Source organism: Oncorhynchus nerka, linkage group LG11 (assembly GCF_034236695.1).
Source record: "Oncorhynchus nerka isolate Pitt River linkage group LG11, Oner_Uvic_2.0, whole genome shotgun sequence".
NCBI classification, from domain to species: domain Eukaryota; kingdom Metazoa; phylum Chordata; class Actinopteri; order Salmoniformes; family Salmonidae; genus Oncorhynchus; species Oncorhynchus nerka.
In genome coordinates, this window is record NC_088406.1 from 61434377 (window position 1) to 61450325 (window position 15949).

Sequence of the window (15949 nt, forward strand, 5' to 3'; positions counted from 1 at the left end):
CTATTTTTTAACATTTTATTTCACCTTTATTTAACCAGGTAGGCAAGTTGAGAACAGGTGCTCATTTGCAACTGCGACCTGGCCAAGATAAAGCATAGCAGTGTGAACAGACAACACAGAGTTACACATGGAGTAAACAATTAACAAGTCAATAACACAGTAGAGAAAAAAGGGGGAGTCTATATACAATGTGTGCAAAAGGCATGAGGAGGTAGGCGAATAATTACAATATTGCAGATTAACACTGGATTTACAATTGCGACCTGGCCAAGATAAAGCAAAGCAGTTCGACACATACAACAACACAGAGTTACACATGGTGTAAAACAAACATACAGTCAATAATACAATGTGAGCAAGTGAGGTGAGATAAGGGAGGTAAAGGCAAAAAAAAAAATTAAAACACTGGAATGGTTGATTTGCAGTGGAAGAATGTGCAAAGTAGAGAAAGAAATAATGGGGTGCAAAGGAGCAAAATAAATACAGTAGGGAAAGAGGTAGTTGTTTGGGCTAAATTATAGATGGACTATGTACAGGTGCCATAATCTGTGACCTGCTCTGACAGCTGGTGCTTAAAGCTAGTGAGGGAGATAAGTGTTTCCAGTTTCAGAGATTTTGTAGTTCGTTCCAGTCATTGGCAGCAGAGAACTGGAAGGAGAGAACTAGAGAGATATACCTGCTGGAGCGTGTGCTACAGGTGGGTGCTGCAATGGTGACCAGCAAGCTGAGATAAGGGGGGACTTTACCTAGCAGGGTCTTGTAGATGACCTGGAGCCAGTGGGTTTAGCGACGAGTATGAAGCAAACTATAATTAAGTGAAACAGAGCTTTGTGCTTTAGCAAGGCAAACATGGGACCAATTCAATTCCTCTGGTAACCATGGGATAGTCTACTCATGTGATTGGAAGAGATTTTGTGCACACTGTACTGTACAGGTGTAGGTGTTGATTCAGGCCAGTGACCTATCCACTGACCATTCTTGACCATTTTCCTTACGGATCCCAGGCTTGAGCCCCTCCATTTGTGTGGCTATTCTGAATCAAATCTACAAATTGTCCAGTATTTTACTCACCTCAATTAAACAAAATACAATTATGTTTATTTACATGGATATTGGGGGAAAGAAACCTCTCTCTCTCTCATACATAGAGTGCATGCACACGTTTTTCACCTCATTTCAATTGGAACTGTGGACTGAATTCATTCTCAGAGCATCAGTGAGACAGGAGACAAAGAGGGAGAGAGAGACAAAGACCATAGAGCTACACCGTATACAGTACACACCAGTTGTTATCATTGAGATACGGAGATCGAAGAGGACGTCTATGCCAATGTGGAGGAGATCAGTGTGAAAGGCTGCGATGATCTGGCTGCTGGTTATGAGACTTTACACCAAAGTCCACAGGCTGGAACAAGTAAGTGCGTTTACAGATTCTTAAACAGATCTTTATTTATTAATTAAGTTTACTTTGCCGGACAAAAACATACGTCTGAGAGGTACTGAGAAATGATGAGTCACATCAGATTAAGCTGAGACCTATTTTCCATCTGTAGTCCCCTGGCAGGTGAACATCTAATCATGGAAATATTCTATGCAAAACAGACAACCTAAATGCATCAGACATTATAAAAAACAGCCATGAGGACATGGGGACATTTATCAACACAGACGTCAACACATTGCACTGAGAAAAGGAAACACATTGCTCTTGGATATAAATGGAAATAAATGTGTACTCAAATGAAAGATGTACTACATACAGAGGGGACATGGAGACATGTTGCTGACACTAACACACTGCTAATACTAAAGACATGTATAATATTATCACCTGTTAGAAGTATGTATGAAACGCTGCAGACGCTGCCATGTTTTATAAATCAATCAGAATCATGTTCAATATCATCATACGTTGTCTTTCTATGTAGTAATGACACATTTCACACGAAACAAATTCCTTTTGAATTGGAACCAAATTATTTCCTGGAAATGGTAGAAGAGGAGGACAGAATTGCTGTTACTGTCTGTCTGTGTGTGGTTGAAGACCACAGCATCAGTTCCTCTTGGTATCAGAACAGCATTGGTTTATGAGGGAGAAACTGGTCAGCTGGAAAGACTAAGATAGATACGGTGAGACCAAGTCAGGTGTATATTATGTTTGTTTCTCTACACCTGCAGGGCTGAAACCTGGGAATCAGAACTGTCAGCCTTACAGACTGGCATCAGTTTCTCTGGGACTGCTGCGTGTTCTCTTGCTGACCGGTCATAAGACCACATTCTTATCGGAAGACTCAACAGCCTTGGTCTCTCAAATGACTGCCTCGCCTGGTTCACCAACTATTTCTAAGACAGAGTTCAGTGTGTCAAATCGGAGGGCCTGTTGTTCAGACCTCTGGCAGTCTCTATGATGGTGCCACAGGTTTCAATTCTATGGCAGACTCTCTTCTCTGTATATATATCAATGACGTTGCTCTTGCTGCTGGTGATTCTCTGATCCACCTCTACGCAGACGACACAATTCTGTATACTTCTGGCCCTTCTTTGGACACTGTGTTAACTAACCTACAGACAAGCTTCAATGCCATACAAATCTCCTTCCGTGGCCTCCAACTGCTCTGAAATGCAAGTAAAACTAAATGCATGCTCTTCAACCGATCGCTGCTCACACCTGCCCGCCCGACTAGCATCACTACTCTGGACGGTTCTGACTTAGAATATGTGGACAACTACAAATACCTAGGTAAGCTCTCATTCCAGACTCATATTAAGCATCTCCAATCCAAAATGAAATCTAGAATTGGCTTCCTATTTCGCAACAAAGCATCCTTCACTCATGTGGACATCTATAAGTACCTAGGTGTCTGGCTAGACTGCAAACTCTCCTTACAGACTCATATCAAACATCTCCAATCGAAAATCAAATCAAGAGTCGGCTTTCTATTCCGCAACAAAGCCTCCTTCACTCACGCCGCCAAGCTTACCCTAGTAAAACTGACTATCCTACCGATCCTTGACTTCGGCGATGTCATCTACAAAATGGCTTCCAACACTCTACTCAGCAAACTGGATGCAGTCTATCACAGTGCCACCCGTTTTGTCACTAAAGCACCTTATACCACCCACCACTGCGACTTGTATGCTCTAGTCGGCTGGCCCTCACTACATATTCGTCGCCAGACCCACTGGCTCCAGGTCATCTACAAGTCCATGCTAGGTAAAGCTCCGCCTTATCTCAGTTCACTGGTCACGATGGCAACATCCATCCGTAGCACGCGCTCCAGCAGGTGTATCTCACTGATCATCCCTAAAGCCAACACCTCATTTGGCCGCCTTTCGTTCCAGTACTCTGCTGCCTGTGACTGGAACGAACTGCAAAAATCGCTGAAGTTGGAGACTTTTATCTCCCTCACCAACTTCAAACATCAGCTATCTGAGCAGCTAACCGATCGCTGCAGCTGTACATAGTCTATTGGTAAATAGCCCACCCATTTTCACCTACCTCATTCCCATACTGTTTTTATACTGTTTTTATTTATTTACTTTTCTGCTCTTTTGCACACCAATATCTCTACCTGTACATGACCATCTGATCATTTATCACTCCAGTGTTAATCTGCAAAATTGTAATTATTCGCCTACCTCCTCATGCCTTTTGCACACATTGTATATAGACTGCCCCTTTTTTCTACTGTGTTATTGACTTGTTAATTGTTTACTCCATGTGTAACTCTGTGTTGTCTGTTCACACTGCTATGCTTTATCTTGGCCAGGTCGCAGTTGCAAATGAGAACTTGTTCTCAACTAGCCTACCTGTTTAAATAAAGGTGAAATAAAAAAAAATAAAAAAAACATTCACAGGTGGTAGGGTGTTTGTGTGTGTGTAACGAAACATAAAATGATCAATTTGTTCTCTGTTCCATCACAGATGACGATGACATACAATCAACTGTCCAGAAGTCTTTCTCTAACTGCCAACCATACTTCAGAGAAGAAAGAACTAGTTACGAAAACCTGACTAAGGAGAGACACCAACTGGAGACTTCTGTCAACGTCTTGAAGACAGAGACCAGTTACAGGCCCGTTTTAACACCTTGGCTGAAGGGAAATACCAGTTACAAAGGACAATGGCAGAGCTAGGAAAGAAAGATCTCAGAAGAACTGGGTGAGTATGTACATTGTGCAAATAAGTGTGAATTTGAGTTGATGTGTAAGGGATTTCCTCCTCTTCTTCTGAGGAGGAGAGGCGAAAAGGATCAGAGGACCAATATGCGGCGTGGTAAGTGTCCATGGTTCTTTTAATACGAAAGTGTACACATGAACAATCTCAGATGAAATCTCGCGTCTTGTGACGGCCGGCCGCCCAACAACCTGCCCGCTTGACCCTATTCCCTCCTCTCTTCTCCAGACCATTTCCGGAGACCTTCTCCCTTACCTCACCTCGCTCATCAACTCATCCCTGACCGCTGGCTACGTCCCTTCTGTCTTCAAGAGAGCGAGAGTTGCACCCCTTCTGAAAAAACCTACACTCGATCCCTCCGATGTCAACAACTACAGACCAGTATCCCTTCTTTCTTTTCTCTCCAAAACTCTTGAACGTGCCGTCCTTGGCCAGCTCTCCCGCTATCTCTCTCAGAATGACCTTCTTGATCCAAATCAGTCAGGTTTCAAGACTAGTCATTCAACTGAGACTGCTCTTCTCTGTATCACGGAGGCCCTCCGCACTGCTAAAGCTAACTCTCTCTCCTCTGCTCTCATCCTTCTAGACCTATCGGCTGCCTTCGATACTGTGAACCATCAGATCCTCCTCTCCACCCTCTCCGAGTTGGGCATCTCCCGGCGCGGCCCACGCTTGGATTGCGTCCTACCTGACAGGTCGCTCCTACCAGGTGGCGTGGCGAGAATCTGTCTCCTCACCACGCGCTCTCACCACTGGCGTCCCCAGGGCTCTGTTCTAGGCCCTCTCCTATTCTCGCTATACACCAAGTCACTTGGCTCTGTCATAACCTCACATGGTCTCTCCTATCATTGCTATGCAGACGACACACAATTAATCTTCTCCTTTCCCCTTCTGATGACCAGGTGGCGAATCGCATCTCTGCATGTCTGGCAGACATATCAGTGTGGATGACGGATCACCACCTCAAGCTGAACCTCGGCAAGACGGAGCTGCTCTTCCTCCCGGGGAAGGACTGCCCGTTCCATGATCTCGCCATCACGGTTGACAACTCCATTGTGTCCTCCTCCCAGAGCGCTAAGAACCTTGGCGTGATCCTGGACAACACCCTGTCGTTCTCAACTAACATCAAGGCGGTGGCCCGTTCTTGTAGGTTCATGCTCTACAACATCCGCAGAGTACGACCCTGCCTCACACAGGAAGCAGCGCAGGTCCTAATCCAGGCACTTGTCATCTCCCGTCTGGATTACTGCAACTCGCTGTTGGCTGGGCTCCCTGCCTGTGCCATTAAACCCCTACAACTCATCCAGAACGCCGCAGCCCGTCTGGTGTTCAACCTTCCCAAGTTCTCTCACGTCACCCCGCTCCTCCGCTCTCTCCACTGGCTTCCAGTTGAAGCTCGCATCCGCTACAAGACCATGGTGCTTGCCTACGGAGCTGTGAGGGGAACGGCACCTCAGTACCTCCAGGCTCTGATCAGGCCCTACACCCAAACAAGGGCACTGCGTTCATCCACCTCTGGCCTGCTCGCCTCCCTACCACTGAGGAAGTACAGTTCCGCGCAGCCCAGTCAAAACTGTTCGCTGCTCTGGCCCCCCAATGGTGGAACAAACTCCCTCACGACGCCAGGACAGCGGAGTCAATCACCACCTTCCGGAGACACCTGAAACCCCACCTCTTTCAGGAATACCTAGGATAGGATAAAGTAATCCTTCTCACCCCCCTTAAAAGATTTAGATGCACTATTGTAAAGTGGCTGTTCCACTGGATGTCTTAAGGTGAACGCACCAATTTGTAAGTCGCTCTGGATAAGAGCGTCTGCTAAATGACTTAAATGTAAATGTAAATGTAAACAACTGACTACAAAAACAATAAACGTGGAATGAACGAAACCCAAAACAGTACCGTGTGGTGAAAAACACAGACACGGAAACAAACATCCACAAACACACAGTGAAACCCAGGCTACCTACTAAGTATGATTCTCAATCAGAGACAACTAATGACACCTGCCTCTGATTGAGAACCATACTAGGCCGAAACATAGAAATACCCAAATCATAGAAAAACAAACATAGACTGCCCACCCCAACTCACGCCCTGACCATACTAAATAATGACAAAACAAAGGAAATAAAGGTCAGAACGTGACATGATGTGAAAAAAGTATTATGATATATTGAAGTTATACGACTGTATTGACCGATATTGTAAAGGTTTCCCTCCTCTTCGTCTGAAGAGGAGAGGCGAGAAGGATCGGAGGACCGAATATGCGGCGTGGTAAGTGTCCATGGTTCTTTTAATAAGAAATACTCAACATGAACACAACTGAATAGAAAAACAATAAACGTGTTCTGGATTGGTCTGACTGAGGCAATGAAGGAAGGCACCTGAAAATGGGTAGACGGAACAACTCCAATTACAACACGGTGAGTAAAATACAAAATGGATCGTTTAGATACTTGGATCTTGTACTAAATGCTGATGACTTAATATAATCTTCCTCTTAACTTGCTGGTTCGTAGGTTCTGGAGACAAGGACAGCCAGATATTCATCTGGGTAATGAGGATTGTGTGGTATTTAACAGTTTCAATAATTCAACCGACTTTGGATCTATTCAGTCATGGTGTGACAAGCCCTGCTCACAGACTAATCAATGGGTTATGTGAGAGCACAGTGAACATGTCATAATGTACGATAACATCCTTTCACGATACAAACATAGAATGTGATGTCCTTTAGAGTTCGCAATAGCTTTAGCCTAGATTCATGATTCAAATCTCATTTGAATAATAACATAATAAATCGACATCAGTACATGTAATTATGGTTTCATTGATTTAAAAGAATGGCAATTAGTAGTGTATTTAAAAAAATATTATAGCTAATGTAGTATCAACAAGTTAAACAGTAATTATGTTCATGTCAGATGTGATAATATTACACGCATACACTGAGTGTGCAAAACATTATGAACACCTGCTCTTTCCATGACTTAGACTGACCAGGTGAATCCAGGTGAAAGCTGGGATCCCTTATTGATGTCACTTGTTAAATCCACTTCAAATCAGTGTCGATGAAGTGGAGGAGACGGGTTAAAGAAGGATTTTTAAGCATTGAGACATGGATTGTACATGTGTACAACACTGCCTGGTTTTATTGTACCCAGCATTCTGAAAATGAATGCATTTATTGTTAATTAGCTCCTGCAATTTTTTTTTGGGGGGGGGGTTGCATATATATGTATTTGTAAGTCTGTCACCACATAAAACACACCCACGATTTCAAAAGTTATACTAATAAGTTATGGCAAGTACACTATATTTATTTCCGACCTTTGGGAAACCAACTCACATGGATTGGGAGAGAGTGAGTGTGGGTGATATTGGCCAATTCATGTGTGGGCGTTGAGGGTCAGTGCACGCTGGGTCAAACAGTAGTTGAATCTCAATAGTCTCCTTTCCTTCATCTGAATTCATGTGGGTAAAAAACAGAACTGCTTAACAGGATAGGACCTCAAGTGTCAGCTAAAACTATCTGGGACTGGACAAAGAGACAGAGATCCGGTAAGGACACACACTTGCTGGCACACACACACCATAATAATCAGAAAACACAATATTTTTCAATGATCTGTTTTAAATTTAATTTGAAAGTCAATTGAATTATATACACATTAGTTTGTGTTTCAACTCCACATTAGATGATCAACTTCAGGTTCTAGCAGTTATGACTGACTAACCTAGATTCATCCGTCATGTTGTTTCATTGTAAAGATACCAGTATTCGGAAATTAGTGATTATTTTCCAAACTTCTATCAACAGGTTGTTTTGCTGTCAACCTGCATTATTATGAAATACTTGGCAGGAGTCCTGTTGCTCTTGGCAACAATGTTCACTACAGTCAACAGTGCAGAGGTGGGGGACCCCAGTTTTATTTGATTTATTTAACTAGGCAAGTCAGTTAAGAACAAATTCTTATTCACCTCTTGGCTACCTGTCACCCCAGTTGTACATATTATTTGAATATATTGGTGATACAATTTACAGGAAGCCAGAGCTTTATATTTATATAAGTAGCCATATACAGTATATATGCTAACAGTGAATAGCTGTCCTCAGCAGTGCCAGAATGATTCTAACACTGTATAGCTGTCCTCTGCAGTGGCAGAAGGATTCTAACACTGTATAGCTGTCCTCTGCAGTGAAAGAAGGATTCTATCACTGTATAGCTGTCCACAGTAGTGCCAGAATGATTGTAATGCTGTATAGCTGTCCTCAGTAGTGCCAGAATGATTGTAATGCTGTATAGCTGTCCTCAGCAGTGCCATAATGATTGTAATGCTGTATAGCTGTCCTCAGCAGTGCCAGAATGATTGTAATGCTGTATAGCTGTCCTCAGTAGTGCCAGAATTATTGTAATGCTGTATAGCTGTCCTCAGCAGTGCCAGTGTCGGTGTGATGAGGAGCGGTTGAACACGGAACTGAGCTCGGTGGACGACCGCTACCTGACGTGCAGGGAAGAGATGATGGGGAACATCACCGAAGGCGACCTGCTGACCAGGGAACGCCAGGCCAGCCCTTCTTTTTCCACCGCCTGGTCGCAAGCTGAACGCTGCAATGTGACGGTGGCGAACCTCACCGACCTCCATGTCACAGCGCTGACCCTCTACACAAACACATACAACCGCACCTTCCCTTTGATCTTTGACGTGGAAGCTAGATCTATGGGCCCCGACGCCAATGTTTACCGCCGGTACTTCCTGTTCAAGTCCCTCCACTTCCTGCTGACCGATGCCCTGCGGCTCCTGATAGGGCGGGAGGAGACGGAGGCAGAGGTGGAGCAGAATGGAAAGGGTTGCCTGCTGGTGTATGCTAACAGCAGGCGCGGGGACAACTTGCGAGGGGAGGTGGGGGATCAGGTGCGCACTGGGCACTTTGTCCTGGCATCCACGCGGCGGTACAGCTCCAGCTTTGATCTGACCATCCGGACGTGCCATGGGCACCTGCTGCCCCGCTCCCACTCACGTCACTGCCGCTCTTCTTCAGGCCTCAATGTGCTGGTGCCACCCTACGAGCTGTTCAGGGTGGTGGCAGTAAAGAAGGTACCTAACAAATGGAGCGAGGCTCTGACATGGCACTTCTACCTGGAGTCTATTGGCACTACGTCCAACCTCAACTGCGCTATGACTTCTGCCATGTGAACAGCAAGTCAGTTTGTACAAAGCTCTAAGCAAATAAAGTTTGTTTGTTTGAAGAATCGATGAATTGATTGATTTTAAGATTGTTCAGTGGGCACTACTACCCACTACTCAGATCCATAAACATAGATTGCAATCATCACTTTTTCTCTCGACAAAAAAACACCACTCAAACCTACCTTCCTAATGTACCTATACATCTCTCTAACCTTGAAATTCCACAACAGTCTCTGCAGTGGCAATTTAGTAGATGTGGCTGATAGAGGAATTCTGAATTCCTTTATGTTTAATTGCCAAATCCAATTAAATTCACACTCATTTCTAATTCATGATAAGTTGTAAGTTTATCATTTGCATGAATTAGCGCGAGACCAGTCTTAAAAACAAGTTCAGCATTTATTCTTGATGAGTACTGACCCAAAATACAAAGAACATTACATTTTAAATCTAAAGAAGACATAAAATGACGTCATCAGTTACACCCTCTCTCTGATTCTCACAAGAACCCATTGTTTTAGGAATGGAACATTTCCCCAGGCATTTCTTATCTGTCTGAAAAGCCACAGCATCCCTCCCTAACCTTCCCAGTAGACACAGACACAATTCATTTCTGCTTACATTTTCAGTAACAGTACAATTAAGAACCCATACTTTTCAAATCATAACATAAATATTAGCATGAATGGTTCTAATCATTAATGTATACATAATTGATTATCTAAACTATATTTTCCTCTATCAGTGGCAGTACAATCTGTGGTGATGTCTCCCTAGTAGACCATTCATACAGCAATGATGTCTTTCTAGTAGACCTGCCAGTGTCTGTCCCCCAGTACAGTCTGCATCCTCCAAAAGCCCCACATGCTCATTTGGCGCATCCAACTCAAACGTTCCATCTCCATAAACACTTCCCTCTCCATCTCCCTGCCTGCCCAAAGCATGTCCGCTAGCTCCCAGCATTGGTCAGGCTCCAGCAGGAACCCCCACCGTGACTCAGAGGTCAGGTAGCATCGGACCTCCCTGCCCAGCGAGGCGTCCCCTAGCTCCCGCAAACTGCGGAAAAGCGCCAGTGTGGTCTGAGGGTAAGGCTCAGACTTGATCGCCTGCTTAATGTATTCCGCCGTGATCTCTGTGATCCCCTTGGAGCCTGTGACCTTTAAACCTTTCCCTAGACATGCTAGATCTAAGAGAGTCTGGTTGGGTGTTGTTGAGAGGCCAAGGAGGAAGCAGAGGAAGAGGTCATAAGTTCCGTGCGTGTTCCGTAAAACCCTGTCCACGGAGCATCTGTGGAGGTCTAAAAGGGTTGCTCTCCTGAACGTCCCTTTCAATCGATCAAAGAGTGTAGTAGGTTGGAGTAGTAGGTTTCTCCTTTTATTTGTGTAGGTGAGAAACACGTGCAGGGCAGCTAGGTAGTCTTGAATGCCTGTGTACTCAAAGCGGTACATTTCCTCCAGGTACATCTCACACCCTGTGAAGAGTGGCCTACACAACCTGTGGAATGTGGAACTTTTAGAGACGTCGATTCCGCATTCCTTCACATCGCTCTCACTGAATATGAGGCTTCCTCTTTCCTGTTGTAGAAAAGCCAGCTTCCCAAGCTTACGAACAACCTCTCTGATTGATTCTGAGGGTTCACCATTTCGATCGTTCTTCAAACCAATCCGAACAAGCAAAAAGTGAGTGTATAGTTGCGTCAGAGTGTCTATCTCGACACACTCTCCCACCTCAGTGTTTTCTAAAATGGCTGCCAACATCTCACAGCACCACGGTGTTTGGCACAGGACGCAGAGGTTCCGTGATGACTCTAGGGCAATAGCTTTCATGACTAGGGCGATAGCTTTGTGCACAAGACTCTGATCGCCAAACCTCTTTCTAAAGAACTCCCTCTTCTGGGTGTCGTCGAAGCCCCGTATCTCCGTCAAGCACTGTTGTTGGGGGAGGAAGTCGATGGGGATTAAACTGGCAGCCGCAGGCCTGGTGATCACCCAGACGTAGGTGGAGGGAAGAAGCAACTGACACCAGATGAGGTTCGCTAGGAGGATGGGCAAAGGCATTTCCTTATTGATGTCAGACTCTACTGATATGCTTTCAAAGTCCAGGGGAAGGTTAAATTGGTCCAAACCGTCCAAGATGAAGACCACCTTAGACCGACTCAGATCCAGCCCGGGGTTATCGCTCTCCGATGTCATGGACGAGTGGAAGTGGCTGATGAGGCCACTCAGACTGAAGCTCCGTCCTATCAGCCAATTGAGTTCACTGAAGGGAAAGACAAACAAGAAGTCGACATCCTGATTGGCTCTGTCCTCGGCCCAGTTCAAAACAAACTTCTGGACACTCACTGTCTTCCCTGAGCCTGCGGGTCCCTTCGTCAGGACGGTTTTTACTTGAGGGCAATCCGGAGATAGCGGTGGTTTGAAGATATCGTCAAGCTTGATCGTTATTTCCTCATTAGCAGTGGGCATATCTGATGGTGGTCTTACGGGTCGCGTGGCAGCATGCCTGTCGTCGTGCCATTGGACGTTGCCCTCGGTGATGAGGAGTTCAACGTAGGAGTGTGTGAGGGAGTGGCTCCGCACCTCTGGTCCTGCTGGGGTTCCATCACACAATGGCGTGTATCTCCCTCTCAGCTCTGATTGGAGCTTCTCTCTGACTCCTCCTACTGCCGGGACACACACACACACACACACAGTGAGAGATAGAGAGACACAGGGAATTCAGATTAGATTGTTTTGGAATTTTTGCAGGTGTACAATTATATATGCATGCCTACAAGAGAGAAACATTCTGAATGAAACTAAATATATTATTGTCTCCAGTGAACTTAGCTCTAAATGTTGTGTGCACAGTGAGATGAGCTACAGAATAAATGTCAATAGGAAGTAGATTCAGTATATAATTCAAGGCATATGAAAATCATGAAGAGATAAATTACTTACACTTGCTCCTCTGAGTAACGGCTGTACGTTCTCCCTCGGTGTGTGGCAAGGTCACCCCCTGTTGGCCAGAATCCTCCATCGCAGTCTGAGCCAGGCTGACGTCACAATCTGTGGGGTTGGACTGGGGTACACTTGTGATTTCCTCCCGGAAGAGATTCACAGCAGGGTTGGGCTCAATTCAGCATGCTCTTGAATACAGGGTGGGAGTCATGTTGTCTGTTAAATGTACTAAAATGAGAACACAATAGAAATGTCAACTTTCATATGGTACCTCAAAAGATGGTTGGAGGGTCACATCAGAGAATGCTGACCCGAATGGGAACATCAGTTGTTTTAAATGATACTGTCAATCTTCCACAGGAAACAGGGTTGGGCTCAATTCAGAATTGATTTGAGAATGTCTGATAAATTCCAATTCAATTATTGAATTTTAATTGATTTCCAATCGAAGTAGTAAACAGGATATGGAATTGAATTAAAGGAAATAGAATTGAACTCAGTGAAATAAAAATGCCTCTTCTATTCTATATTCTGTCCACAAAAATAAGCCCACGATGTGAGAATATTTTGTATTGAGGTCAATGAGGGTGTCGAATTTGGTCAACAAAAATGTAATTGCTCATTTGCTACGTGAGACTTATTTGATTGAACAGAAATGTTGTAATGGTTAGGTTGTTATGAATGCACATAAGTGAACACGTGGCATTTTGGCAACTTTGAAAAAAATGACTTTACCTGAGTTGTGCCTGTTGTCATAGAGATAGATAGAGGACTCATCATTGATATAACCTGTTTTAGCATGGACATTGTCATTGAGGGCTTCAACCACTTTAATGTAGTCAACTGGGTGAGGATTCCTATGAGATGGAAGCAATCAGCCAATGAAGAAGAAGGAAACAGACTACTTTAAAATAGAGACAGCATTAATGGTGCTGCCCATGCGGTTACAGATGCTATAATGGCACAGATACAAAGATGCTCCCGAGTGGCGCAGCAGTCTAAGGCACTGCATCTCAGTGCAAGAGGAGTTACTACAGGCCCTGGTTTGATTCCAGGCGGTATCACATCTGGCTGTGGTTGGGAGTCCCATAGGGTGGTGCACAATTGGCTCAGCGTCGTCCGGGTTTGGCCGGGATAAGCCGTCATTGTTAATAAGAATTTGTTCTTAACTGTCTTGCCTTGTTAAATAAAGGTTAAATAAAAGAGTCCTCTTAAATAATATGAGTCCTCTATCTGTCTCTATTGCCTATTGTTCACACATATCTGCCCTCTCACTGGATAGAATGTTCCCACCTGATGTCACCTCCTCCCACCCGCCTTCCATGTTTGAGGACATCTATTTCCATTGTTGACAAGTGGTCATTTGACAATCTTGTCAATTAATCAAATTCTACACCAAAAATCTGAATTGAGCCCAACCCTGATTCACAGCTAATAGTACAAACCTGAGATACAACAGAGGATCAGATAAACGCCATGACCTTGTTTGCACCCTTTTCATTGTTAACCTGACTCTAGGACTTGGGGGGGGTCGTTTTTTAACTCAAGTCGTTCAGACTAGACAGACGATTTCGTGAAAAGTAACTTGTCGATATCCTCTCATGTCTGGCTAATAAAGGCGCTGACAAGTGCCTATCCACCACATATGCGAATTGCCAATAAAGGCGGATTCAGTTGAATGCGACGCAGCCCGTGCAAATAAACTGAAAGTCTTGACCGTAAACACAAGGGGGGCTTTTCTCAAATGACAGTGGACGAGAATACGCTTGAATGTAATAACAATGAATCTAGCTAGATGTTCAAGACATTTTATACATAAAAGGATAAGTAGCATATCGTGTTTACATGTTTTCATGTTTTTCTCCTTCAAGAAAACAACAGCTGATTCAAATGGGGTGTGGCAGATGTCAAAACTCTTTAGAGAACTGGTAGGATTCTCTTGTGCATCCTCGCCAAAATGAGGATATCAGAGGGGAAGACCATGTTCCGTTTGCCTACTAACGAATTGAGACTCTCCTTGACCACATCGGTTTTCCGGGTCACGGAGGAAAGACTTTTTACCAAATGATAAGTCAAGGGTTTTATTTAATAAAACGTGGTGACGTCACCAACGTCGGGCCTCTGTTAGTTCCTCATGGAATCACGTTTCACAGCAGCCACACCTCTACTGCATTGCACACAGTCAAATTAGCCTCAAGGTTGCCTTGTTAAATCTGGTTCATTCTCTAACATTAAATACCATGACTGTTTACTCATGACACAACATACTTTGGGGATATCGTTATCAACCTACCGCAGATCCCTTAAAAATAAATGTGAATGCAGGGTGTGCTGTTAGTTTGCTAACACTCTTAAGAGAGACTGGTAGAATAGCTAGCATAGCTAGCCATCGTTAGCATTCACTGGTTGAAATTTAAATAGCTTTTGAGTGTAATGGAGTGGACTATTACATGAATATATGTCATTAGGGTGTCAAATCAAAAACACATATTTTGACCAATATGTAAAATAGTATGTTAATTGTGTAGATACTCCTCTAAGAAAACCAATGGTCCAAACCCATGTTTGGAATGAAAATGAATGAAAGCGGTAAAACGTCGGGAAAATAGCATTGTGTCAGCTGGGCTGAATGCTGTGAGAGAATTAGGCTAATTGACAGGCTCACTGTTGACCTCATTATTTTTCTTCTCGAATCTGGAGGACATAAAAACATGCCATGTATTATTTTCATAATTTATTATACTGTACGTCTTTCATACAAAAATTCCTGTTCTTTTTCGAAGATTTCTCACAATCAATTTCGCAGAGGACCAACACATATAATACCCTGAAAACTTACTGCGAGAAAGCACTACCGCTCTGTCAACAGAGTTCGGTGTTTAAATCCAAATTTTCTTTATATAATGTTAATTATATGTTAGAGAAAGACCCCCACTGAACGACTCAGAACATGAATAATCATATTTGACTTGGTCAAATGTATATTATAACATAAGGAAGTTACATTTAATTACAAAAGCGCGTTTTCATCAATTTAGAGTGGGCGGACGGGAGCTATAATCAGTTATAACGGGAGCTATAATCCAGTGTCGGTATTGCTTGAAATCACACATGGATTGCTTCCGTACCCCACGGGCTTCCGTACCCCACGTCCACGATTTCAGTTCAAAACGTAACTTCATGGAGTTATGCTATAGATCAGGAATCAAATTAAACGTGTAAAGGTACTCACCACGTTGCCCATGCTGATACAGACTGAAAACGAATGTGTGTTTTTTTATAGCTCTAAATCCAGCGGTGTAAACTCGCAATTTGTAAAGGAGGAACCACTGTAGGAAGGTTACTCATTTCCTGTAACGAAACATTGGAGTTGAACAAATTACAATATTGCGCAATCTGAATTTCGTGTTATATTACATAACGTTTCTATTTGTATTTATTCCAGGTCCATATTAAATACTCATCCTGGGATCCAATCACGATTACGCAATTACATACAAAATAAAACAGTACATAACAACATATTATTATACTCTACCACAACATATAAATAATACAAACACAAGAATACAGTAATATTACAATATTAAAATAAAGATAAATAACATAAATACACAGAATGATAAATGAGGCTCTC

At 43.6% G+C, this 15949-nt stretch overlaps 2 protein-coding genes across 6 annotated transcripts; one reads left to right on the forward strand and one right to left on the reverse strand.

The window, feature by feature from the left end:
• Positions 1-7439: 7439 nt before the first annotated feature.
• On the forward strand, positions 7440-9437 carry LOC115137274 (ecto-ADP-ribosyltransferase 4-like). 2 transcript variants are annotated; one of them, XM_029673490.2, is made up of 3 exons: positions 7440-7741; positions 8001-8093; positions 8621-9437. In XM_029673490.2, the coding sequence occupies exons 2-3, from the start codon at positions 8028-8030 to the stop codon at positions 9377-9379; spliced, it is 825 nt and encodes a 274-aa protein (XP_029529350.1). In that variant the 5' UTR covers positions 7440-7741; positions 8001-8027; the 3' UTR covers positions 9380-9437. The 2 variants fall into 2 exon arrangements, with proteins under 2 accessions (XP_029529350.1, XP_029529349.1); XM_029673489.2 differs by having other exon boundaries at positions 7445-7741; positions 8618-9437.
• A 316-nt stretch (positions 9438-9753) lies between these two features.
• On the reverse strand, positions 9754-15893 carry LOC135559478 (NLR family CARD domain-containing protein 3-like). 4 transcript variants are annotated; one of them, XM_065024705.1, is made up of 3 exons: positions 15545-15893; positions 12313-12500; positions 9754-12035 (listed from the first exon to the last, which is right to left on the reverse strand). In XM_065024705.1, exons 2-3 carry the CDS (start codon positions 12389-12391, stop codon positions 10180-10182), a joined length of 1935 nt encoding a protein of 644 aa, XP_064880777.1. In that variant the 5' UTR covers positions 12392-12500; positions 15545-15893; the 3' UTR covers positions 9754-10179. The 4 variants fall into 4 exon arrangements, with proteins under 4 accessions (XP_064880777.1, XP_064880776.1, XP_064880775.1 ...); XM_065024704.1 differs by having other exon boundaries at positions 12313-12540; XM_065024703.1 differs by having other exon boundaries at positions 12313-13169.
• Positions 15894-15949: the final 56 nt, after the last annotated feature.

Bases quoted from the DNA above. Each gene is read 5' to 3' on its own strand.
- LOC135559478 (XM_065024705.1), bottom strand. From the start codon at position 12,391: ATGGAGGATTCTGGCCAACAGGGGGTGACCTTGCCACACACCGAGGGA. The intron at 12,036-12,312 runs GTAAGTAATTTA...GTGTCCCGGCAG, and splicing joins CGTTACTCAGAGGAGCAAGT to TAGGAGGAGTCAGAGAGAAG.
- LOC115137274 (XM_029673489.2), top strand. From the start codon at position 8,028: ATGAAATACTTGGCAGGAGTCCTGTTGCTCTTGGCAACAATGTTCACT. The intron at 8,094-8,617 runs GTGGGGGACCCC...AGCTGTCCTCAG, and splicing joins CTACAGTCAACAGTGCAGAG to CAGTGCCAGTGTCGGTGTGA.